The sequence below is a fragment of the Melospiza georgiana genome, chromosome 10, assembly GCF_028018845.1.
Source record: "Melospiza georgiana isolate bMelGeo1 chromosome 10, bMelGeo1.pri, whole genome shotgun sequence".
Taxonomy (NCBI): Eukaryota; Metazoa; Chordata; class Aves; order Passeriformes; family Passerellidae; genus Melospiza; species Melospiza georgiana.
This window is the reverse complement of record NC_080439.1, coordinates 21,807,488-21,834,473: the sequence shown is the minus strand read 5'-3', so window position 1 is coordinate 21,834,473 and position 26,986 is coordinate 21,807,488. Positions and strand designations below refer to the sequence as shown.

General features: G+C 39.0%; 1 protein-coding gene across 3 annotated transcripts in view; it reads left to right on the top strand.

Annotated features, from left to right (window-relative positions):
• The window catches only part of WDR33 (WD repeat domain 33), a 68,756-nt gene that overhangs the window by 3,581 nt on the left and 38,189 nt on the right, over positions 1–26,986 (top strand). For all 3 annotated transcript variants that reach the window (XM_058031233.1, XM_058031232.1, XM_058031231.1), the window contains exons 2-7: positions 13,491–13,714; positions 15,141–15,209; positions 15,648–15,752; positions 16,363–16,458; positions 16,918–17,069; positions 18,826–18,923. In XM_058031233.1, the coding sequence (XP_057887216.1) occupies positions 13,511–13,714; positions 15,141–15,209; positions 15,648–15,752; positions 16,363–16,458; positions 16,918–17,069; positions 18,826–18,923 (724 nt within the window). In that variant the 5' untranslated portion in view covers positions 13,491–13,510. The remainder of the gene's footprint in view (positions 1–13,490; positions 13,715–15,140; positions 15,210–15,647; positions 15,753–16,362; positions 16,459–16,917; positions 17,070–18,825; positions 18,924–26,986) is intronic.

Sequence of the window (26,986 nt, the reverse complement as noted above, 5' to 3'; positions counted from 1 at the left end):
TGCTGGTGAGCCTGAGGAGAGGCTGAGAGATCAGCTCTTCTGAAATCCATCCCTGAGTTATGGTCATGTGTGCAGCACCAAGGTGTAATCCAAAGCCTGGAATTTCAGTGGCTCTTGGTCACTCACCTGGGACTTTACCCAAAAGTGAGTGCCATCAAATTCAGCAGGATGCTCTGCCAGAACTATGGATTTGTTGGTACTGATCAGTTCTTCATAATAATGTTTTATATAATTCAGCATGAGCACAGGGGTACATGAATTAACCCATGTTTGTGCAACATTTGAGGATTCCTTTAAATCATTATCCCAAATCCAAAAGAAACATTATACAAAAGAATATGTTCATGTGTCTTTTTTTGAAAGAGGCCAGAGACTGGCTAACAAGGAGTCTTTAGCAGTTTGTGTTTGGGATGGGTTTGTGTCCATGTGCAGTTTTGGCAGCACAGTGAGCTGTATTTCCTTTACTGTGGGTATAGGAGTGTTCAGCTGCAGTTTGGCTTTGACAGGAGCTGCCCAAGCAGCAGCACAGCCCCAGCTGATGGCAGTGCTGGATTTACAGCCTGAAGGCTGTGGATCTGTGCCGTAATCTGCCGTGGCATTGCCCAGTGGAAATGCCTGTTTGTAGGGGCCTGAGTTAACTTATGTATTGTAAATATATGTATGGCAGTGAAAGATCTCTGTATTGTATTAGTGACCCTGCCCTGATTCTGGTTATTGTAAATGGGCTGCAGCTGTGATGTCCTTGATTGGGCAGCAGCTGTAGCCCATGGAGGTAGCTGAGATAAAAGGGGGCGGGGTGGTCAGGGAGAGCCTGGGAGAGGAGCCCTGACTAAGAAGCAACAACACCACTGCTGTGAAGATCTGCCATGAGAAAACCACCCAGAAGGTATGAGACTCAGGAAATATAATTATACAACAATATGAATACAACACCTGTTTCCCCTGTTTCTGATCCTTTGGTTTTCCTCCTGGTCAGTGGAGCCATTGCCTGAAATCTCAGGAGCCAGTGCCTGCCAGGCTGCTCTGAGTGCTGACCAATGTGAGCTGAAATGGTCTCACAACACTGAGCAGTTCTTTGGGTGCACGGCCACTGTGGTGATGAGATGTTTGTGTTGGGGTCATGGGAGGGAGCACAGCTGGGCTCGAGCCAGGCTGCTCTGGTTTTGGTCTCAGCAGTTTTAGTCTGGATTTGGGTCAGCTCAGCAATTCAGTGCTGAGGTTCCCTCAGCAGCTGTGGCTGCACTCAGGTTGTGTGGTCACAAGAACAGCAACCACTCTGCCCTTGTCCTCCTTCCCCCATGCTGGTAAAAATCAGCCCTTACCTTTGAAAAGTTCTTCCTTTGGGCCATGTTTGTAAGCAGCTTCTTTACAGAGACTGGTGAAATGTTATGGTTGCACCAGAAGAAAAGTTGGGGATTGTGCAGAATTGCAGGGAGAGGAGTGCAGCCTGAGTGAGGATGTTTATTCTGCAATGTTTGCACTGTTTCTCAATTACAGAGTTTGGAGCTAAAGTCGTGCTAGAATCAGGCATCAAACCATATTTTACCATCTTTTTCTATGGCTGGATGCAAATATTTTGGTCTCCTCAGCAAATCTAAGCCTAATAAATGAAGTAGCTATTTCTAGTAATATCCTTGTAGATTCCTGACTGATAGAAGCCACAGCTGCCAAAATTTCTGTGTAGTAAGATGAAAATACTGATCTAAAACTGGAGATGAAAATGCTGCTTTTGACAGGAAAACTTGCTGATATTCTCAAGGCAGGAGATATGAAGTAGAAGAGAAAATCTGAGGGATTTTGGACTTTTGGTGAACTCCAGCTTTCAAAACTGAATGTCTCTGGTGATGTGCTGTTCTACTGAATGGTTGTTCTCATGGGGAGATGGATGACTTTTGTATTTGGGGAGAATCTGACACTGAACTCTTTTTCCTTGAAATGCTTTGTGTGAGCTTGACTTTGCTGAGAAATGTATTGATACAGAAAGTTTGATTGAACTCTACTAAATGGTAAAAGCAAAGGCTGTTTACTAAAGAATTTTGAAGTTTTTTTAGCAGTTTGTATACATATACACACATAACCATATATAGGCATTTGCATGGCTCATAATCCACAAGCAAAGATCAGAAAACATTCCTGGAACAAACTGGGTCTGTCATTCCAGTTAAAAGAAAATGCATTTCTAATTCATTTCCTGTTGGATGAGATGTGTGTACATCACCCATCAGTTCAGAAAGTGTTCTAGTATTGAAGGTTTCTTGTTAGAGGAGAAATGTAGAGGTTGGTTATGTTTGAAAATAGGTGAAAATTTCTGACAAAGCTTAGGACTGCTCAAGTGATACCTATAATTTTATACACTGGGAGCTTGAAACTACAATAAACAGCACTGGGTTTTGGGGTTTTTTTTGCTATTGTAAGTTTGTTCCTCATGGGATTGAACAGTTTCAGCCTGACCAGCAGCAAATGGGTTATGCATTAATTTTTCACACCATACAGTGGCAAAAAAAAAAAAAAGTTTGCATATATGCTGGACTTTCATATCTTAACTGAAGCAGACTCACTGTTCTGGAGATCTTCACATGAGTAATCTGCACTCAGAACTTTATTTGATCAAAATAGTTTAAGAAGTGCTATTTTCTTTTGACTGTTTCCTTAATTTAGCAGTTGTTTGATCAGATTTGTTGGGGTTTTTGGTGTTTTTTTAACTCCTTGGCTTCAGCAATAAGATAAAAATGGGGAGCATTGATAATTAGCAGGGTTCTCCAGCCTTGTTTAGCAGCATTGTGTGATTCAATAATGTTTGAATTGTTTGCTGCAATTTCACCACTTTTCCTTAATTTTCTTCATTAGCTGAGTCTAGACATAACAACTGCAGGTATTAATTTGAATATTTTGCTATAAAAATAGTTGCTAATTTAGCTACTCTGCTGTTGGAGCAGATAACAGATTTCTGTCTTGGATGAGTATGTGTGCTTCTGCTACATCTTTTTATGAAAAGAGGATTAAAAAACCCTTTTAAAATCTTGGATGTTGTGAAGAAAGCATTGTAGGGTAGTATGTTCTAGGCCATTTATTCTGCAGTGTGGATGTACAATTGTTTAGTTTCTTCTTTTCTTACACTGAATACATGAGGTGTGTAAATAACCTTGAGGTGCCCAGAAGATGAGAGTTCTGCACAATCTCCACCTCTGGATGCAGGTTAGGGTATGGACAGCAGTGAAAAATGGATTTTAGCATTAAAATATGCAGTGAAATAAAAAGTTCTTTTATCTTGGAGCTTCTACTGAGAAATAAAATCTCTTTTTGGTGTGACAAGTAGAAAAAGGATCTTTGAATACAGTTAATAACTGCTGAAACAGGTTGCTTTTAGTTGTTTTTTGGGATTTTTTTAACCTTCTTACACTTCTCACCATATAAAGGCACACTTTTTCACATGATCACACATGGTAGCACTGTCATCCTGCCCCCTGCTACCCCTTCCAGCCTTCAGTTGTGTCATTATAGAAAATTGAGACAGTTTTGCCTTTATTTGGCCCAGAAAGTGGAATGGCAGACAGCATTGTTTTGTCAGAAGATGGGCCTGAGTAACATTAAAGGGGGCAGAGAGGGGTAGGGAGTGATAATTTCTGGGGTCATGAAGTAAAGATGCCCCTAAATTCTGTTGGGATTTGCAGCTTCCCTGCAAATGTTGCAAGAGTTCTGGGTATTTTTGGTAATCATTTATCAGATGAAGGTTGTGAAAAGTAAATCTTTGTAACATGTTACTACTCTATATAATTGCCAAGTTTTACTAAAAAGGTTTAGCTGTCTTGTCAGCATTGAATTTGCAACTCTTGTGTCTCAGATACTCAGCTGTGTTTAGTATATTAAAATGTGTGTTTCTGTTCCATGGTGTGAATGAGCAGAAGGAAACTGTTGCTAGATCATATGAACTTTGTTTTCTTAGCAGTCAGAATTTCAGGAGGTTGTGCCTGAAGCAAAGACAATTTGCTGTGTTTCCTATTTCAGTTTTGCCCTACAAATTCCCACAGTCCTTCTAGTCCTTTTCCATTCTGCTGGTAATAAATTCCTCTGAAGAACTTTTTGGAGAATTTCTTATCACTCTTCCTTCTCTCTTGTCTGTCCCTGTCCATCCCTTGTGTACCTAACAGTAGGACTTAAGGAATGGCTCTCCAGGAGCACCTGGAAATGAGCAGGGAGAGCTGCAGAGCTCTGTGGGCAGGCAGAGCCTCTGGGTGTGCAGGAGCTGCAGAATTCCTGGCTGCTCTCAGAACAACCCAGAGAGCTCCAGGCAGTGAGCAGCAAACACAACATTCTCCTCTCAAGGAAGGGCAGCTGCTCATTGAGTGAAACTGGGGGGCATCCACACAGATCCTGCTGTGGCTTTTTTGTTCACCAGGTTTTGATATTTAGGATTGGCAAGGATGACAGGCTTTTTTTTTTCTTTTAAACTACTTTCCCTAAGTCAGGTTTTTAGTATCTGTCATGGCATGTTTATATGTTTTTTATGTGTTTTAAACATCAGTCCTAAAGTTTTGTTTCCTGGCAAAGCAGCAGCTCCAAGGTAAGGCAGCATCAGTAATCACTTCAGCATGAAAACCAGGCTGTGAGTCTTCAGCTAGGTAAGATGAACTGCTTTTATCATAGGGACTCCCAATAAAAGACAGGTTTTGGACAAGTTTGGGTTACAGTGGTTTGGACAAGTTTGGGTTACAGTGGTTTGGACAAGTTTGGGTTACAGTGGTTTGGACAAGTTTGGGTCACAGTGGTTTGGACAAGTTTGGGTCACAATGGTTTGGACAAGTTTGGGTCACAATGGTTTGGACAAGTTTGGGTCACAATGGTTTGGACAAGTTTGGGTCACAATGGTTTGGACAAGTTTGGGTCACAATGGTTTGGACAAGTTTGGGTTGTAATGGTTTGGACAAGTTTGGGTTGTAATGGTTTGGACAAGTTTGGGTCGTAGTGGTTTGGACAAGTTTGGGTCGTAGTGGTTTGGACAAGTTTGGGTCGTAGTGGTTTGGACAAGTTTGGGTCACAGTGGTTTGGACAAGTTTGGGTCACAATGGTTTGGACAAGTTTGGGTCACAATGGTTTGGACAAGTTTGGGTCACAGTGGTTTGGACAAGTTTGGGTCACAGTGGTTTGGACAAGTTTGGGTCGTAGTGGTTTGGACAAGTTTGGGTCACAGTGGTTTGGACAAGTTTGGGTTATAATACACCTCTTGATAAATACTAAGCAGCACTTGAAATAAAGGGGTATTTGGGAAGTTTTGGGGGAGGAAAAATGCTCTATTAAAAAAAAATATTGTGGGTTTACCATTACCAAGGTATCCAATTGGTAACAGTAAAATGGCAGCAAACCAAATCCTGTGTATTTTCTAGCTGAGATGCAATCTGTGCTTGCTTCCATGTTTTGAAGTACAGCTCAAGAAACTTTAGCTCACAGAAGTTGCTTCTGTGAGGTGCAGAAAGGCAAAGGTTCCAGGCTGCTGCACTCATGAAAGGAGTTTTCTGTGCTGTAGCCAGAGAGGTAAAGCAGGAGCTGTTTGAGTCCTGTGAAATGAAGTATTTGAGGGGTTTTTATAATGTATGTAAGCACATGATCTCCTGTAAATATGTCTGCTCTGGAATGAGTCAAGGGTTCAGCTTGAACATAAAATAAGGAACATTTGTGATTTGATTAAGAGGTGTTTGTTGAGTAGTAGAAATCCAAAATTTGAAGGAAGTGTTTAAATAAGGTGTTAGTGTGTGAGTTCCATGCAGCTAAGCAGGCTCAGCTGTTGGAGCTTCTCTCTGTAACACAGCTCCAGACTGGCTGTGTGAAGGTGCTCTCCTTTGGGATTTTGGGCAGCTCCATTTGATGTAAGTTTGCTTTCCTGTTTCAGAAATTCTTGAGCATTGTGTGTTTCTATGTGAAACTTAAAGCTGTAGGCCCTTTTTGTCAATGAAATATCAGCACCTTTTCCTGCAGGGAATAAACCCTTTACATCCAAACCTGCATCAACATCATCCCATTTTGCCATGTTGCATGTTCTGGCCTTTTACACTCTGTACAGTGTGTGGATATATTCAGGTTCTGTTGAAAATCCAAAGGTTTGAACCTGGTGGTGAAGATACAGAACTGAATTTAAAGGGGAAAAAAAATGCTGCATTTTAGGGTTTTGGAGATTTTGGACTGTGCATAAAACAAAAAGCTTTGGAGTATCTCCAAATAAAAACAGATCTGTGTGCCTTTTAGGCAGAGTAGTTTATTATGACTTAAACAATTATTAATTGAAGTATATTTCTACAATTTTAATGAAAAATGAGATTTTTATTTTATTTTTTACATTTTCTGTTGGAACACAATGACCGGAATGGAGAAAGCTGCTTAATTCTTTCCCTTGATTTGCATGGTGAGAATTTAAAGCCCATTTCTAGGAAAGTTGGGTTCACAAATAGAACACAATAGAGAGTGGTTGCAGATGTGTGTTGGGAGCAGAGCTGTAGAGGCCAGGGAAAAAGTATTTGCTGCAGAGAATAGGGATGTTGCATAATAGCAGTGTTGTATAACACAGGGCAGTGTTTCTGCCTTCACTTGGTTGATTTGCTGTATTAGGAACCTCCAGCACCTGGAGATAATTAAGGAATCTCTCAAACATTAAAATTTATTTTGGTTTTAAGTTTAAACTTCCTGTGCTCACATCTGCATGCCTTGTAGAAAATCTTTTGAGATATGCATATAAAAATGCACAAAAATGCATACTGCAGTGCCTTTACATAATCCAAAACAGGAATAATATTTGAAATATTCAGAGGTCAAGAACCTTGCACAGTTTTTTTTTTTTACTGTTACAGGTCTGCCTTTGACTAAAAGGTTGGGCAACTTTGTACTTCCATTATTGAATCTAGTTTTTTAACTAATTTTATAATCCTGCTTAATCCACCAATTCTCTCTCATAATCAGTGGGAAAGATACCATAATATCCTAATGAAACAGCTTAATCTGTCTCACATCTGTTCTGAAATAAAAATAACAACCTACATATAATAAGAAAAGTACTCAGAATTACTTGAGATTTTTTTGTTATTTTGTCTCAGAAAGATGTAGAATTCTCAGACATTGGGTAATCTGGTTTTGTGAGTCTGATTAAGTGTTTTTCCCATGCAGTAGGAAATTGAAACACAGAGCAATTTGGGGAATTGGTCAGATAAGTCTGTTTTCACTGCATCTGCACTTTGGCATAGTGAGGTTTTTTCATGTTTTTGTCAGTGTTTTCTGGGTGGATTTACCTTATGTGCAGGGAAGGAAATGTGAGATTAATCTTTTCCTTAGAAATTGATGGTGTCTGAATGGAGCAGAAACCAAATCTCATCTGCTGTGAGAGATGAATTCATTGACAGACATGCAGATTAGTTTTGGCAGGTTTCAAGTGTGTGTTCATGAAAATGTGATAGAAGTTTGCTGCTGCTGGTGCTGGTTTTACAGTGGCTTTGGAAATGGGATTTTCTGATATTTTGCAGGTTTTTAGCATACCTGCAGCTCTCTTGCTCCATTCCTATCAGTGAGGAAAGCAAGGGAGATGTAGAAACCATGACTGAAAACAAACCTTTGCTCAGGTTCATTTTCTGTTTAAAAGAGAAATCATTTTTGTTCTATTTCATTTAGTTTAAAATAATTGGAAGACAGTTTATTTAAATGGTTTGGTGAAGAAAAAACATTCAAATGTTTGGGGTTTTTTTTCCTGTGTAACCCCCTCCCTGGAAATTTTATTATTTCAAGAACTTGTCTGCCACTTTTCTCAGTCTTTAACCAGGATGGCTGGCTCTGTTTCTGTGTAATAGAGAAATGATGTGTGTATACATGCATGTTTATTTATTTTTTTTTTTTAATTACAATTTCTTTTTTTAAATTTTTGTTTTCTAAAACATGGTTGCTGAAGATGTCAAAATTTGGACATTTATGTCTGGAATATATCTTTTCATGTAATTCTTTTGCACTGGGAAGAGGCAGGATTCCCAAGAAAGGAAAGAGACTGGATATGAAGAGGCCAAGGAAGAGCTTTCCTTAGGAAGGGGAAGCCATGGGAGGATCCATTGCTGGTGTCCAGAGCAAAAATTCACATTTTCCCAAAGTGACTCCTGTCAGTTCTCACTGTTTGTTACACTGGAAAAATGCTTTTTTAGAGTCTGTGTGTACTTTAAGCAGAACTAATACACATTTAAAGAGGTATTCTATAGATACACCCAGGGTATGTGAGCACTCCTTTTCAAAATTGCTTTTTTAGAGTCTGTGTGTAGCCTCAAATAGAACTAATACACTTTTAAAGAAGTATTTTATAGATACCCCCAGGAAATGTGAGCACTCCTTTTCCTTTGCTGCTGTGGCCATTTCAGGCAGTGCCTTTTCAACTTCAATTCTGGGTTTGCAGTGATTGCTGCTTGCACTCTGCCCCATAACCTTCTTTGCTCCCATTTGGAAACACACTTTTCTTTTGGCATATTCAGTTTATAACTCACTACATTCCACCCAAGTGTCTTTACCTTCAGTTAAAAATACCTATTAAATAGGCAAGGATGTTTTATTTACCAATTAACTGCATTTTATTAATGGTGAGCTTTATTTTTTGCATAAACCATATGAAATATGTCAAGATTATACATAAATCAGGTGGGATTTTTTTCTTGTATTGAGCTACCTCTAAGTAGTGCTGTATTTAATATAAGCCATGGCTCTTTTCCTCCAAGCTTTACTAGTTTGGTGGGTTTATTTTGATTTATTGAAGTTATGTGTGAAATGCTTTGGTCCATGATTGAAGTTGCAGTCTGTCAATTGTCAAAACTTAGTGCAAGGTTCATTTTTATATAAAAGGAACAATCATATCCAAATAAGATGATAAAGTAATAATGCTACTGTGTTAAATGCCAGTGTTACCTTTGTAGTCTTATCTGGGTTAATTTATTAAAATATAAATTCAGTGATTGCCATTTTCTAGCATTGACTAATACCATATGTGACTTTTTGCTCATTTTAAGAAACAAAAACTGCCCAAATCCATCTGCCTTTACTCCATGCTGCTCTGGAGTTTATCTGTGAGGGTTTTGTGAGTTTTTTCATTTTTAATTGTGTTCTCCAGTAAAATCTCTCTGATTGCTTGATGGCATTAATAGGCCTGGCATCCTTATGGCCCCACTAGGGGTTTGCTCTGTAGGCTCTATATCCTCAAATTAATTTATATCTCTAAATGTGTGAGGCTTTGAAAGGGCTGTTCATGGGGACAAGAAGAGGAAAGCTGATAAGGATGCATGGAAAAATGGAATACAGAAATAAATCTAGTTCACATTATGATAAGGGTATAATGAATTAGAAGACAAAGCAATTGGTTGGTGACATTACTGTCCAGAAACAATAAAATGAGAAGTGACTTATGCCAGATGTTGGAAACACATCTTGTTGTTGCTTCTAATTGTGTGAATTAAGGAAAATGTGATTTCTTCCATTTAAACTCCTGTTGATGGACTCTAAAATAAAGAAAATTTTGGTACTTTGCTTAAAATAGGAAATAAGATATTACTACAGTGGATTGTGCTGTGTCCTCTAATATTTGTTTGCATGTTCCTGCTCACATTGCCAGTACAAAAGGAGCTTTAGCTAGCAGACATGCTGAATTCTGACATTGTAGTTGATAAAAAGATCTTAAAGAGAGCCTGCTGAGGCTTTGGTTTGTCCCAACAAACCAAGCAGGATACTGATAACCATTAAATGGGTGTATTTTTCTGACTCAAATGGGAGACTTTGGAAAAAAAATGCTCTGATTTCATGTGAGAATTGTGAGCCAAAACCATTTCTTTCCAAAGCTGCTTTGTTTGGAAGCTTCACTTGGTGTGTGTATGCCCTAATGTATGAGTGTGTGCACATTTTTTATTTATCTATTCATAGATTATATATTGGCCATATGCACACACGATGGGATGAGGGTATTATGTGGAGAAAACATAATATTTGAAGCAATTATTAGAAGAAAATGGTCCTAAGCAGCTGGATAAAGTTGAAGAAACAGAATATAAATGCTTCATTTTTGTGATCCTGTGTCATGTCCCTTATCATGTTATAGTTGTGTCACTTGTTGTCTTGTCAGAATCATGAGTGTGAAAGGATCTGTGGGTATCAAGAGGTGTAATTAACGTTTTTATGCCCTTGGTCCTACTTTTTGCTGCTATGAATTGCACCTTAAGTGAAGGTTGTTTGTGCTGATTTAAGCTAGACACTGGTTGCACTCACCTGAAACTATTGCAGTCTGAATTGACCCATCTCACACCTAATGCTGTATTTACCAATGACAGTAATGCAGAAAATTAGATTTCTTCAGCAGATTTTTATTCCCTGGAACATGAAAATCAAGTATTAACTCACTGCTTTGCAGTGTTTCCCTAAAAAGGGATGTGATGTTTTCTTGCAAATGATAGCTGATCTTTTGGTTTTTTGTTTTTGGAAGCCCCCCCGTGTAGATCCTTGTCCACATTCTTGGTCTCAGTTCTTGTCATTTATTTTTGCATTGCCCATTAGAGAGAGTATAGATGAGGTTTTGAAAAAATATCTTTTTCTCTCTGGTTTAGAGCACTCATTGGTATAAGGGAGTATCAAACTTCAGACTTGAGAAAGAATAGTACTAGAAATTTCATCTGGGTTCCTGGGGTTTTTTGATTATTTGTTTTTGTTGGTTTATTTTCTCTGACTATTAAATAACTGCATTTAGGAGAGTTAATGGACTTGTAAGTTTAATGTCAGCTTGTTGGAGAAGTCACTTTCTCTTTTTCAATATAAACCCCCAGCAATAAAACTGTACCTTTGCTATTTAACACTTGAAACCTTCTTTACAACAGTTTGATGTCTCCTGCCAAGTAAGACAATTTGAGATGGGTTTGGGGGGTCCTGAAGTGATTCCTGTGTTGGGAAGTTTGGGTACCTTGTTTCAGGCATCCTGAATGTTGTCCTGCCTGTGTTCCAGTGGGGGTCTGGGGACAATCAGACTCACCTGGGGTCTGGTTTTAGACCACCTGGATGCCTGGAATGGGGCAACTTCCAGGCAAAGGAGCCTTCAGATGAAGGTTTGTTTTTTGAAAGCTGTTTTCTGTGTCCCCCCCTTGATTCCAGTTACCGAGTTGGTCTAATAAGAGGCTACACCTGCCCAAGGTGTTACATTTCCTTACCTCACTCCTGGAAATGAGCTGGTTTATTCTCTTGCATAGAGAACAGCTGTGATTGTTTGGTGTGGGAGTTGTGCAGTGAGGAGCTGGCTGTCACACTTTGTTACATGGAAAGGAGAGTGTAAGGCCTGAGTTTGCAGAGCTGCTCACTGCTCTGTGCCACCAAACTGCCTGAGACTTGCAGGGCAGAACCTCTTAACAAACAAAATCAAACTCTGTGCTGCTTTAAACAGTCTCTTATATCCAGCATTTCTGTCTTAGCTTTATTTTGCTACTTAAAAAGGGAAATGTTTTAAACTACTGAGATCAAAAAAAGCTAGATAAAATTTTTAAATTGGCAGTGAAACAACTTTTCAGCTCTTTCGAATTGAGGACACAAGTATTTTGAGTATGTAAGAAAGAACATCCATGAATTTACAAGCAGATTATGTAGTCTTTTTTTAAAGAAATCTGCTATTTCCTTTTTTCTATTACATGCAGTAATGAACATTTAATGGTAATTTCTAAAGTTAGGGGAGATGCTGCAGTGGGATTTTTATCGTGCTCTGTGGGAAATGAATTTGTAGAGAAGTCTTGCTTCCAGCAATGCCTGTGTTATAAATGATCAGCCAGAAATCCAAACTAATAAATGCAAAAAGTTTTATTTCCACGACCAAAATACAGTCCCCAGAACCCCGAGCCAAAGAGAGAGTGTCGAGATGAGCACAGGGTGAACTCAGATCTGACCTCTGTCACATCAGAGCCCCCTCTGTTCACCAGTGCCCTTTCCAGCAGGGCTGTTTGATGCAGGTTTTTGTGCCTGAGGCAGAGGTGCCCCGATTTCTTCTGTAACCTCACATATGTATGAAGGTTTCTTTCACTGTCAGGGCTGGACAGTCGCTGCTTCCTGGGTAGTGGCAGGCGCTGATCGTGTCAGGGGAAGTCCCCAAAGTCAAATGTATCTTTCATTTATCTGGATTGATGGTATCTGTCAAGGATGTTCACCCTTGGGTGTTCCCTTATGACTCTGGAGGAACCCCATCCCCACTCTGGCCATGTTCTTTCATTTGTAAACGAAGCCTTGTTCTCCTGCTGCCTTCAGGAGTTTTGTAATTAACAGTAGTTGTCTCCCGGCTGCTTGTGCTCAGGGGCTTGCTGGATTTTATAATATTTATAGTGTGAAAAATGCCAATTACTTGTTTATTTTTAATTTTAAAAATTTAAGAGTAATAAAATTGTTATAAAAATAGTAATACAATTACAGTAATAATAATTTGGACCATTTGAATTAGGACAATATGAGACAATAGAAACAAAGAGTTACAGACAGTCCGGGTACCTTTTTCTGGGCAGCACAAGCCTGAAAGAAAACCCACGTGAACAAAGGATTAACCCTTAAAAACAATAACCTGTTGCATATTCATACACCTCATCCATGATGCATAAATTCCATTCAAATACAGGATTCTGTGTGGTCATTGTCAGCTTCTTCCTCTGAATCCTAACAGCACAGGAAGAAGTTTGTTTCTTCTGATAAGAGGGCAATAAATTCTTTTCCTCGGAAAGATTCAGGTGTCCTGTGGCTGCTATTTCGCTGCATGTCCCTTCTTTAAAAAAGTATCCTACATAGCATAGTTTCTGTCACAGACATGTTTTATGAAAAATCCTTTCCTTAGGATTTTTCCTCCTGAGAAGCTGAGAGGCCTCAGGAACAAAATGTAAACAATGGTTATCTGCTGCTGTGGAATGCAACAGGTGCATCTGGGATTGGTCTCATGTGGTTGTTTCTAATTAATGGCCAGTCACAGTCAGCTGTCTGGGCTGTCTTGGTCAGTCACAAGCCTTTGTTATCATTCTTTTTCTATTCTTAGCCAGCCTTCTGATGAAATCCTTTCTTCTATTCATTTAGTATAGTTTTAATGTAATATGTATCATAAAATAATAAATCAGCCTTCTGAAACATGGAGTCAGCATTCTTGTTTCTTCCCTCATCGTGGGAGCCCTGCGAACGCCACCACAATTGGCCTGTTGCATTCCACAGCATCAGATAATCATTGTTTACATTTTGTTCCTGAGGCCTTTCAGCTTCTCAGGAGAAAAAATCCTAAGGAGAGGATTTTACATGAAAAGATGTCTGTGACAGTAGTTAATGAAAACGACAGGTGATGACAACAACAAACAGAACTCCACCCTGGCAGCAACCAGCCCAACCTGTGCACTCCGCAACTTTTTTTAGAAAAGGGGCAGCTTTTCTACTCATAACAACACATTCTCCCCTTAAGCACCAATGGTTTGCTAACATATCTCACACGTGTCCCTGTGCAGCCTCGCAGCAGGACGCAGCCATGGCCACGGAGATCGGCTCCCCGCCGCGCTTCTTCCACATGCCGCGCTTCCAGCACCAGGCGCCGCGGCAGCTCTTCTACAAGCGGCCCGACTTCGCGCAGCAGCAGGCCATGCAGCAGCTCACCTTCGACGGGAAACGCATGAGGAAAGCTGTCAACAGAAAGACCATCGACTACAACCCTTCTGTCATCAAATATTTGGAGGTCAGTCAAGGCATTTTTGTGTTTTGGTTAGAAATCTTTTCCTGATGTTTGAGATTATGCTTTCCGGTTTCCACCGAGGAATGTGGAATACTGGCAGAGCTACTGCTGCGTTTTTAACCAAAATTCCAAATGGTTGTAAATTTGATATACTGTGAATAAAAAGAGAAGGTTGAGCATTGGCAATAAAACTACATGTGTTGTGTATTTTGTCTTGAAATTCCAAGTTGGTGCACAGTTGAATATCTTGTGTAATGTTCTGGCTTTTTGTTATAGCAGCTTTCTTGAGCTGGGACTAATAAGCTCTTGGAAGTCTATAAAACACTCAAGATAGCTCAGCTACTCTTGGAAGCATAAAAATTAGCAGGGTGGCTTCTGTTGCAGTGTTAGAAACAAAAAGGTTTAATAAAAGGCAAAATAACAAACAGAGAAAAACCAAGCTATGTGCCAGAGGTTCTTGCTCTTGGTAAAACCCTTTATAGATTTATAAGAAAACTTCTTTTTCTAATAAATACTATAAGAAAACTTCTTTTTCTAGTAGATTGCCTAGGCAGGACTTTTTGGCTTCTGTCCAATTAGCTATCTTTAAGTTTGAGGTGAAGTCCCCTAGGCCTATGTTTGTATTGTCCTGTTTTTACCTAATCACGGAGAGAAACTTCTGGGCTTCTTTCCTTTTTGAGGGGACAAAGGATAGTTTTGTCACTCCATCAACAAGGGCCACACTCCTTTAGCTTTTCTTAAAGAACCTTTATATGTATTTATATTTTATAAATAATGTAGGCGTTCTTGTTTTTGTTTTGAAATAGAAATTTCCCAAAATGGAAGATGAACCATTGCCCCTTCCCCTCTGAAATCAGGCCTCTAGAAATGTTTGCTCATCATTTTGCTAAATAGCTCTTCAGTAGGGTCTGTGGCACAAAGCCAAAATAAGTAATTCTAAATTCATGAGAAGTGTTTTTTAAAAGGTTTGGTTTGGCAACTCACAAAATTTAAGTGATTGAAGGTGTTGTTATCCCTTGGTCTTCTAAGTTTTGGCATTTTGAAGGTGTTGTCATTATGCTGGCTCTGCAGAAGGTCCTTTGGTGGATTTCATGGGAAGCTCATCAGCACAGCTGCTAATGGTGTAAATATAAAGCTTTGACACTGGGCAGCAGAGTACCACAGTAATGTTCCTTGTTACATAGGACTGCTGCTTTCCTGGAGTTGCTTCAATCTGATGAAATTAACACTTTAAACATTCCTGACTCCTTTTCTTACAGAATATAAACTCCACATGTTCCTTTTCCTGAGTCCAAAATCTTAACACAGTTCATTCTAAAATCCTTGGAGCACTTCAGAATTTCCCAGTCAGGATCTCCATGTATTTATTTTCTGTTATTTAACAAGGAAATGCTCTGTTATGAACTAGGAGTTGTTTTCTTCTTTGCAGAATAGAGTGTGGCAGAGAGACCAGCGAGATATGCGAGCGATCCAGCCCGATGCAGGATATTACAATGATGTAAGTGAAATTTTCCTGTTCACTGATAATGTGCAAATCAAATTTGTCCAGAAGATAGGAAAGATTCTGCCTGTCATCTGAGGTTATTTTTGTATCTGCAGAAAGCCTTAAAGCTGTGAAGGGTATCTTCACTCTGCATTTTGTTCTGTTGGAATCCATGTCCATGAAGGGATCTTAAGGTTGGACAGGCTTTTAATTTCTGTGCATAAGAACTTTCATCATGCACTGAGCTTACGAAGCTGCTCTTGAAGATGCTGTTTCTGGATGTTTGTGTTTTTAAATCATGCAGACTTTGAAACCCTTCTACCAACTTACTTCTGCTAATATCCCTGTGAATTACAACCTTGCTTTTCCAAAAATGGATGTTTAGACTGTGTTCTTTTCTTGAAGGTTGTGATTTAAATGTCATCAGGAAATCTTTTGTTTCTTCTCTTCCAGTTGGTCCCTCCTATAGGAATGCTGAACAACCCTATGAATGCTGTGACAACAAAATTTGTTCGGACATCTACTAATAAAGTAAAATGCCCAGTGTTTGTTGTCAGGGTGAGTACAGTGTTGGAATTACCTTGTTGTGTTGTCTTAATTTAAATTAGACTGATCCTTAACAAGATGGCAGTTAAAGCATCTTTAAATAAAAATAGCATGTGCAGTGTATGGACTACTTCTGTGTCCAGTCTTTCTATGGAGAGCTTTAGGAAAATAAATGGTAAAGTCTGAGTACACAAGAGTTCTTACTCTGAGTTTGGGGTGCAATTCCTACCTTCCTTGTGACATTTCAGTGACCTGACATGTCTCAAAAGAAAGGAAATTTGGTCTCTGTGCTGTAGGAGTCTCATAGCAGCTTTTAACAACTTTTCCATGATGTCACAAGTATTGTTTAGTATGGATATTATGTGCTAGAAATGCATTGGTGCCAATAAGCTGTTTCATCTTTACAACTAGAGTTTTCCATTGTTTTCACAGTGGGCTTTGTCCCGTTGTTACAAAAGTCAAAATTCTTCTGGCACAGTTCTGCATTTTTGCCTTCTCACATCCTCTAGAAAGTCATTAAGTAGCTTCCATTTCCACAGAGAAGCTCATGATTTATTTGGAGAATTGTAAAGAAATATTTGAATGTTATATTGCACAGTTTAGTTAAATGTTTCTTTTGCAGTGGACTCCTGAGGGGAGACGCTTGGTCACTGGTGCATCTAGTGGGGAGTTCACTTTATGGAATGGACTGACTTTCAATTTTGAAACAATATTGCAGGTAAAGTAATCTGTCAAGATTTCTTTGTATTTCCTTGAGGTCTTGGAGCATGTTTTAGGAACACATCTTCACCCTGTTCATCATGTGGTCTGAGTGCTGATGGGAGCCTTAGAGGTCTTCTGTCCTGTTGTGATCCCATGTCAGGCCATGGCTACAGGCAATTCACTTAATGCTTCTCATTCCACCTCCATCTTCTGTATTAACTGTTCTCAAGAATGTACTATGAGTATTTGTAATAATAAAGAAACACTTTGGAAACAAAGTGCAAATACTCTTATTATTTAGAAGGCCATTGTGTACAGAGTAAGGGATTTTCCCCCCCAACATTTTGAATGTAATTAGATCATCGTTCTCGTTTCCTCATTGCAGCTGTTAGTCGGAACTGTAGTAACTTCAGTGTTTGTGTGGATCAGAGAGTTTGGAATGTGTTTGCTAGAAGTTCTGTTTCTGAATTTGCAGGCTCACGACAGCCCTGTAAGGGCTATGACTTGGTCACACAATGATATGTGGATGCTGACAGCAGACCACGGGGGATATGTGAAATACTGGCAGTCCAACATGAACAACGTCAAGATGTTCCAGGCACATAAGGAGGCGATTAGAGAGGCCAGGTTTATACACAATATACCATTTTCTGTAGTACCTATTGCCATGATTAGACTGTTCTCTAAGTGTATTCTGGGTGCAGAAATGCATGGGTTCTGTCAGATTCTGGGAGACTTCCTGCACCACATAAACACAGTATTTCCTTTTGTTTCCACATTCTCACCGTTTTGCTGGCACCTTTCTGAATTAGTATTGTCCCAGTATCCGCCTCTGCAATATGTTAGAGATGTATTTGTCTGCCGCATTTTGCACTGGTATTCTTTTCATTTTTATATGGTGACGATGTGTATCAGTTATTCCTTTTTATACGCACTGTGTAAGACAACAATTTCATTCCAAATAAAGAATTCAGTCTTTAATAATCTTAACTGAATAAAATATAAAGCCTTCAGAAATAAAACACCTGCATAGTTCTCACAAAATAATAAAACACTAAATAAAGTGAAGAACTGCTTGGCTTGGTGAAGCCAAGACTTCCAGTAATACTAAATACCCACGCAGACTGCCACATACAGAAGTCTAATGTTAATACTGAATGGGTTCTTCAAGCTTGAAACTGTAAGAAAGCCATTGAAAAGAAGATTGTAGGATATTCTCTTGGTTCAGTGTTGATGCCTCAGTTGTGCAAATGTCTATATAAAAATCAAATCCAAAGTGATACTTATCAGTAAGATGTAAATGAAGGGTGTTTCTAGAGCAAACCTGCATATAATTTTTAGTAAATGTTTTTAAAGTAAGCCTGAAGAGAAGCTGCAGATCCCAAATGGTGCTAAAACAGTGTTTCTTTGGGTTGAGGTGCTGGCCCATGGTGATAAGGGTTCACTGCCACAAACTCACTTTCCACTAAAGTCACCATTTTTCTTGGTAGGGTGCAGCATTTTCTGCCAGAGTTTGGTTATGAGAAGTGCTTACTTTGTATTCAGTTACTGTCTGACTATCATGGCCATGCACTGAATTTCTCTACTGCTTTAGGCCCTTTCTTGATCATAAAGATCTAGGATTTCACAAGGGCTCCTTGTGGTCTTTCACTGCACCAGAAAGAAACTTGAGTGCCTGTCAGTTGTTGGAGGTATTCTGGCCCTATTCACATGGTTAAATAACTCCTTGCTTTTCCAGTGACTTTCATCAATCAGTGTTAACTGCTGAACCTGGGAGTTGCTTACGTGTCTGTAGGATTCTTTTCATGTTGTTGGTGGGGTGTAATAAGAGGGAATGTTTCCAAATTGCTCTTATAAGTGTTTATTTTGTATAGGTTTTTTTCCCCCCAACAGTTAAACCGAGTAGCATTTTCCTGTAACCAGCTTTCCCTTATGTTTTGCTTCTCTGCTGCAAAGCACCTGTGGCTGAAGAGGAGTTTTTTCCTAAGAACTGTTCTCCTGAGCTTCTATGCAGTGTCACTTTCTTGTGGTATTACCAGACATGAAAATCTAGGCTGACAGTTACCAAACCATATTGATGTTGCTTCTCATCCTGCAGAGAAGGCACTACTGTGTGCAGTCACAGATAGGAGGGTGCTAAGAATAAATGACAGATTTTTTCCTCATTTGACAGGGGACTGCAATGCAATAATAATCCTATGCTGAATTCATGTCTTGTGGTGAAGTGCCCTTTGGCAGGCACTGTATTCACTTAGAAGTGCCTTTGTTCAAATGCCTCCTTCAGTGTATAACACATTACAGTATAATTTTGCCCTGTCTGAGAAGCATAGATAATCTGTTAAATGCTGACTTCTTTCCCCTGCTGTGTGTCTTCATGTAACAGTTTCTCACCCACGGATAATAAATTTGCTACATGCTCTGACGACGGCACTGTTAGAATCTGGGACTTTCTACGTTGCCATGAGGAGAGAATTCTTCGAGGTATGTGTACCAAAAGTACTGATTGGGGTATTTCAAGAGGGGGAAAACTTTTTTTTTTTAAACTAGATGTTCACAATACAGAAGTATCAGCTTGTCTACAATTTTTTTCTTAATGCTCCAAACAAGTTTTTGTTTGGCTGCTGCTATAGGTACCTTCTATTCAGAGAGGCTGCAGTTCACAAGGGCATTACACTGTTTACTCTCCACTTGAGCTCTAAACAATGGAGGTGGATAGAAGGACATTTTTACTGCTCCTAATTAGGTAAAAGCAGCTGTTTCTGGATCAGGAATGCATTTATCTTTCTCCAAGGCTTAAATCTTTGTGGCTGCTCTTATTTCAGAACATGCATCTTCATGCACGGGATTCCATTCTTCTCAGGGGCATACCTTTCATTCTGATTTCTTCAGAGGCAAGGTGGTTATTTCTCATTCCTTAAGAGGAAGAGAGTATTTCAGTAGAGAAAACAGGTACATTTTAATCACATCATTTATAGCATAGGCAGATAATCCTAGGTATGGTTAAAGTTTCTGCCCAACATCTATGTACACTAAATTCTGGTGCCTTTCCACTGACCTTCTTGAGCCTTTCTCCTTCTCTTTCTGCAATCCTAATGAGCAGTAATAGTAGCTTCTGACAGCTGTTCCTTTTTTGCAGAGATGTCCAAGGTACATAATTTAATAAGAATATATTAAAAGGCTGTTATGAGACTGAGGACTGTAGATTTGCAGATAAACTGCAAAGAAGGTAGGGAATAAAAACATGGGCTTTCAGTTCCAGGTGTGTGAGCTTGTTCAGTGCTTTCCTAAATGAAGGAATTTTTTTCTTAAATCATACCTCCAACTTGGACCTGCATTCCATATTTTATGAAGTAGAGCTCTCCATGTTTCATATGACTCTTAAGGTCTCTTGATTTATAAGCATGTTACTTTTAAACACCACTACTTTGCAAAGACATTGAGCTTCAGCATTATTTCAGTGGTGATATTTTAACAGCATGTGTCCATAGACATTATGGTAGGTGTGTTCTTTGCAGGACCTGGCAAACAAATTTCTAGTTTCTATACTTTACATCTGTTACTCTGGAAGGCCTCAAACAGATAGGGACTGTTCTGCTTGATGCTTTACAAAGAAATCTTTCTGCCCTAAACATATCCTGTGCCCTCCTCCAGGTATGTACTAACCATGTGGAGGAAATAGGGATTGCCTCCATGGAGAATTGTCAAGGTTATAACAATCCCTCCGCTTCTGTTTTCTTTCAGTGTTCTGTGTAAAGTAGAAAGAGAAAAGAATTTTATTTAGGCTATAGAGAGCAGAACTTGCACTACATTTTCTTCTGTTACCTTGTGTATGTTAACATTTGATTGTGAGTAGACCTCAGATAGAATTATCCTATAGTTTCTTAGTTTATACATCTCAATATCCAATTTTTAGTTTGCACATAATTCTATAAAGAATACATTTGCTTCTGCTTATATCATCTAGCCACAATACACTTCACTACTCATATAAGTTGGAAGTGGTTTGAAAACTTTACCATCTTTGGATAAAATTGAGCAGGGGAGATTATTCCTTGTTTCTACTGTTAGATAAGGAGAAAAATCACCAAACTCCAACCTAAACTCAAAGAACAACAGCAAAAACATCCCCCACACCACAGCAAAATAATACCCAAACCCCTGATTGTTGGGAGGATGTCTCTGCAGGTATACAGGTTTGATTTGGCTTTAGTCTCTAGGACTGGTTTTAAATATGCTCAGAAGAGTTATTTGGAAGAGCTGATGGGTAACATCATTTTCTTGGTAGAAAATACGAGCTTTTTACTCTTTTATTTGGAGATCAGTGCTTATGGATTTAGGGTATTGATCTTCAGCTTTTGCTTCTCCATGTGCTTTCTGCTTTTACATGGTTACAAGTGTGACCTGTAATACTTTGCTGAGTGCAGCCTTCCAGTTGTGCAACTGCTCATGCCATTGCCATGCAGTCAGAGATCTGTAAATTAAATTTTTGGTGCCACCATGTCAAAGGGATTTTTTGTACATTGTTTAGATCAAATACAATGCTGGGAAATTATTTTTATTTCCTACTTTCACACATCATACAGCTATTCTGGATAATATTGGTGCTGTGCAGTTGAAGGAGTTCTGCAGTGTCCTTTAGGTCCAGAGTTTCACTTCACATGTTAAGGTGTTTTTCAAGTTGCCACACAGAATTATAAGTCAAATGTAACTATCAGTTAACACTCAGATGCATTAATTAAAAAGATCAGTACTCACAGGGATAATATGTCAATATGTTGTTGCTCAGAATGATCTTTCAACAACAAGGAACATTTTTTAAAAAACAGATTTGAAGATTCTAATGGTAAGGAATGCTTTTAAAGCAATTCTGTAGAGTGCATTAAAGTTATTGGGATAAGCTTTGCTGCTATAAAAAAGACAGAATTCCACAGACTTACTGCACTAGAGCAAATGAATATTTATTCCTGTTGTTTATTGAAATGGTTTCCTTAAAAGTGGCCTGAAGCAACAATTCTAGACTTCCCTTCTGAAGAGTACTGGAGAAACAATGGAAGTGGTAAATTACATAAGATGGATTCTTGAGGTTTCCCTGCAGTTCTTTCAGCTGTCTGGAATAGGCTCTGCATTTTCCCTGTAGTTTACCCTGTGAATTCATGGGCTGCATGAGATACTTATTAACTGTGTCCACTTCCCTTGAATTCCTCAAAGTGAAGGTGAACAGGACACCCTCCAGGGTTCTTGATGGGTTGTGCCAGAGGTTCTGAGTCTCATTTCTTCAATCTCCAAGTCCCTTTTTGCTGGCCAGTTTTTCACTGCTTAATGTTGCTTTGGCTGTTGTTTGTACTACCACAGCTTTCCAGGGCACAGCAGGGGGAGTTTGGGCATTTTGTTAGCAGAACATGCAGATTTATCAGGCTCATTTTTAATACCCTAAAGAAATAAATAGGATTAAATTCTTGTTTTCTTGGAGAACCATCTTTAAATAATTCCAATTATCTTGGAAGAACTTGTAGGTGGAGGAAATAGCTTTGAGTGTCATTGCTTCCCCACAGCACAGGCACTCCCTTTTCTCTTGAGGTAGAGCTGCTGTGGTCCTGATTTTGCACCACTTGCTTTTACCTCTGTGAATTTCTGTAATTTCAGCATCTTGATGATGGTAGTGAGTGCAGTTAATAAAATACATAGGTAGGAGCTTTAGTGATGTTAAAAAAATGTTCTTTTAAAAATAAGCCATGGAAAACAGGCTATAGTGTAGCAACATTTTATTTTCATGGCAATAATCTGTTCCTCTGAAAAGCATTTCCAATAAAATGATCTCAGATCTTTTGTCTAAACTGTTGCAATGAAGTTAATGCTGGGAGTATTTCTGGAAGAATATACACGTGAATGGCTTTTAGTAATGCTAAAAGTATCTAGTGAATAACTAAAAACAGTACAACATTCATGTCCCTTTATTTATATGAGAATGCTATTGCTGATTTTACTGGTAGCAGTGACATTCTGGGTAATGTGTCTGTGCTGATGTATCCCTGGGAATATTTTTGGGCAGGTCATTAATAAACACATGATTCCTTAATTATTCCCAGCACAACATCATGGGTTAGGAGGCTACAAATAGATTTTGGATTTCTCAGTTCCCTTCTCCTTCCTTCTCCTTCCTCTCACAGAATCCAGTAGAAATGAGTTCTTGGGAAGACTGTAATGTTTTCATTCTGAGGTGTAGATGAGCTCTGTATTCCCAGGATTTCTGAGTTACCTGCCTTAAATAGTTCTTTCGGGGAGGATGACTCCACCCAGCTCTCTGAACGATGGTGTAACCCGTGCTTTTTAAAATACTTTATAGTTATGTTCTTCTATTTTCTGTCTCTAAAATAGGGTGATGCATTAAACAATCTTTCAGCCAGTATGGTAGACTTGGCAAAAGATTTTTCTTAGCTTATTCAAACAATTACAGGTAATTAGGATTTTATTGCATTCTGCCTGGATTTGAAATGCACCATTTCTAACAACATCGAATTTTTAACACTACAAAATAACCCATGTGTTTGTGCCTGCAGAAATCACAGCAATTGTGAATAGACTTTCCGTCTGCTCACAGGTTCTGAAAAAGTGTTTCCACCTCTATTCATACCGAAATAACTGAGGGATTTATTCCTTCTTTCTTTTCCATTTCTCAGTCTTTATTAACAAATAATGTACCATGAATCCCCTTAAGCTGTTTGAATGTATTGTATGGTTTGTGTTCTCTGCACTTCCTGCCTGAAAGTGAAGGATCTCTTCAGTTTTTTTTCTCAAATAGCAAATCCTGAACTTAATTTAGACTTGAGTTCCATGGGTAAAAGGAACTTGAGGAGCAGAGCTACATCTTCAGCTTGGTCCCTCACTTTTGAACATGTATTATTATCCATCTCTTAGCCTTGAAGCAAGTAATTTCTAAAACTGTTTCCTTTTCTTGGAGTATAATTGAACTCTACATTGGGTAATTTTAAAGAAAAAAACCCCAACACTTCTGTTTCCAACTTTATTACCCTTATATGAGGTTTTTCCTTTTTCCCCCCTTGTCTCAACAAAGAGAGAAAACTCAGTAAATTCCAGAAGTGCATGTATGTCAATACCATGTTTCTTGTAAGGAGACCTGTTTTTAAAACCTTCTGGAGTTTTTTGTGGGGATTGCTTCTTTAGGCTGTTGGGATTTCAGGTATATTTGGAACATCTTCTAGCCTAGGTGCATCCCTGCATGAAAGTTTGCATTGCAAGGTTTTTACTCAGAACAGAAGCTCAGGATGAAGTGAGACCTGGCTGATAGTGGCACCAACCATGTTAATCTAGAGAAGGCGAGTCCTTGAATTTTTGGACTTAAAAAGATTATCTGTTTTGGAATGCTGGTATTGGACCAGCTCACCTCTTTGTTGGTAGGTATTTTTGTTTGCCAGCTGATGTTGCAGATCTCTGATCTTCATCAGTCTGTTGCCAAAGCTGAGCTGGGGAAGAGAGGTGTTGCAGCTGAATCAGTTGAGGAACAGCAAATAGCTGTGCTTTCCATGTGCATTGGGCACAAGAACTGTTAAGGAATTTGTGTTAATAGTCTATCTGTGAGAGATTTTCTCTCCACAGACAGGATCACTTGCACAATCTGTGATTTAGAGCCCTGCTGTTCTGCTGCTCGTGTTGTGCCAGTAATCCTGCTGCTGCTCCTTTGGTTCTTTGTGCATGGTGGGCTCCTTACAGTCTCATGCACTTTCCTCCTCTCATTGGGAAATGTCTTTACCTTTGTGAGATTAAATGTTACAAATATTGTACACAATTTCTTGCTTCATAGCAGGAAGGTATTGCACAACAAACATTTCCCTAGCATCTTTCTCTGCACTTTGTTCAGAGTTAAGCAGCACCAGGGACTTGGAGTGGGAATACTCATACCCTTTCCTGAGCTTGTAGCTAATCTCAGTTGCTGCTGCTTGTTAGGATGGTGGATATCACCTGTATTAGATGGGAAGAATCCCATTTCTTGCTTGAGGCTACTAAAAAGTGTTCAGGTGTCACCTGGTAACTCAGTGTTCTTCCTGATAATGACTTTCAGGATTAAAGTGCATTGGTTTTCTCTGCATAGAAAACTTTATTGTAGGTAGGCTTCATTGAAATATCCACTTCTCTATGTGTTAGAAGTAAAAATCCTTCTGAGATGTAAGAAACTACCCTGCTATATTGACTTAATATCTCTGCTATATTGGCTTTCTATTTCTGAAGTATTCTGGATTGAACAAAAATTTGGGGCTGAACCACTAGTTTGAGGTGGTTTACAGAAACTACCATTAAAAGAGTGATAAAGTGATAGCTTCAGGCTTTTAATCTGCTTCCTAAAACAATTCCAGGAGAATTAGAGGATGTTGAAGACTGATCTTGGAGCTGGTTGCACCTGATATGCCTAAAAACTGCAGTTCATTATTTTGTGAGTAGTGTACAGCATACTGTGTCTTAGAGTTCTGATTCTTACCTAGAACCAGTATTTTGAAAATCCTGAAAAATTAATAGGAAATACATAGAATTCTCTAGGAACAGGTAAAGGAGATCACAAGACATGAATCACAGCATTGTGCTATAAAAAAGTTACACTGCACATTTCTGTGAAGGCATTTCATGAGACAAGAATGAAGAGACACTGTGCAAGAAAGAGATTATTTCAGATGCAACTTTGAAATATTTTCATCCCTTAAAATTGTCCTGAAGCTGAAAATTTTATACTCACTTATATTGAGCCCAAGGGCAAATTTTACACTAATATTTGTAACCCTTCTATTCTGTTAAGCTTGGAGAAATAATGAGAAACCTCAGAGAAACCAGGACAGCCAGCTCTCAGTGCTGCTGAAATACAGGATAGTTCCATAAGAACTTCTCTGCATTGCTAGGATTTCTTGCCTCTGGTTCCTTTTGTGTGTCTGCTGATTGCAAGGGGCAGATTAATACTGAATTAGGTAAAACTATTTTTTACAGATTGTTAGTTATAAATACTTGAGGGATTAGAACTTAATTTCCATTAGTTGTGACTTCACATGGAATTAAAAATAATTGTGCCCAATAATCTGTGTAGGGCGCAGGACCCACCTGCAGTGAGAGCTTTGTCATTCAGCCCTACTCATGATTGTGAAGGAGGAAAAACACCATCTAAGCAGATAACATTGGTAGTAATGAGAAAATCCTAAATTACAGAGACATTTGAATGCTGATGTTAAGGTATTATCAGTCTTCCTTTCTCAGTACAAGTGTAGTTGTTGAAAAGGAGGCAGGCTGGGTGCCATTGAGGATGGAGGCCTCTGGGGTATCTACTCACCAGTATCTGTCATAGCAAAAGTTCTCAGCAAAAAAAATTGTGCAATTAGCCTTAAGCCAGTTATATTAGTAACTCATCTCTGATAAAGTCCTACATGGATGAATACTCAGAATTGGGCTCTTCATTAATTAGATTTTTACTGGACTCTCTTTTTCTGACATACTGTTTCCTCAGAGAGCACAGATAAAATGAAACTCTTTTAGAATAAGTGGTGGAAGTCTTCAGAAAATAGAAAAACACAGTTCCTTGCTGAAAATTATCCATGTCAATCCTTAGAAACTTCACCTTGCAGGATTTGTCATGCCACTTCCATGAGTTAAACAAAACTCTTTATTTAACTTTTGTCTTTTTATATCCTCCAGTTACTGCACTAAAAGCTTTTGTGCATCTAGGTAAGCATAAACCTTGTAAAGCATTTGATATTTTCTTTCTATCATTTCTATTCTACATACTTAAATTATTTCCTGTTATTTTTACATTTAGCTCTGAGTGTTATTCCAGATTTAGTAGTGAGACACTTAGCATCAAGTTTTATCATGTGAATGGTACCATAATCTCATATTTGAGATTACATGTTGCTAGGGACAGCCAGACCCTGGGACATGGGGAGACAGCTTGCTGTTTTCCATAAAATTCAGTGACTTTTATTCCCATGCCTTTCATAACTGCCTGGCATTAACTTCCTCATGAGAAAGCTGATCCTGCTTGTGATACATTGTATTTTTAGGAAGACACAGTCAAAATTTAAACTGGGAATTTGCTGAAATGGGATTGTATAACAGACCAGGAGAAAAGGGATAAACAAGAATCCTGAATAAATCTGTGTGAAAGGTGGCTGGAAATAAGAAGCAATAGGAAATGTGAGGCAAGTGTGGAGGCTGTGTCAATATGAAAAAACAACAACAGCTTGTGTAAGGGTTGAGAAAAGCTGGTGACAATGTGAGTGTGGGGATGAGAATGGGGTGTGGTGGAACTTGGCAAGTCACACTGGGCATTTTGTGAATAATTTTGGGCAACCTGAGTCGCTGGGTCAGCCACTGGAGGGGCAGGGGTTTCCTGTCTGAGTGACACACCTGGACACCAGTGGGCAGTGCAGAATGTGCCAGGAGTGCACCCGTGCTGATCTGTGTGGGAACAGTACCCCTGATAGCTCTTACATTTGTGTTCTGTCAGGGCTTGTAGAGACTCCAACTGATTGAACAGAGTTAGGAACATGCTC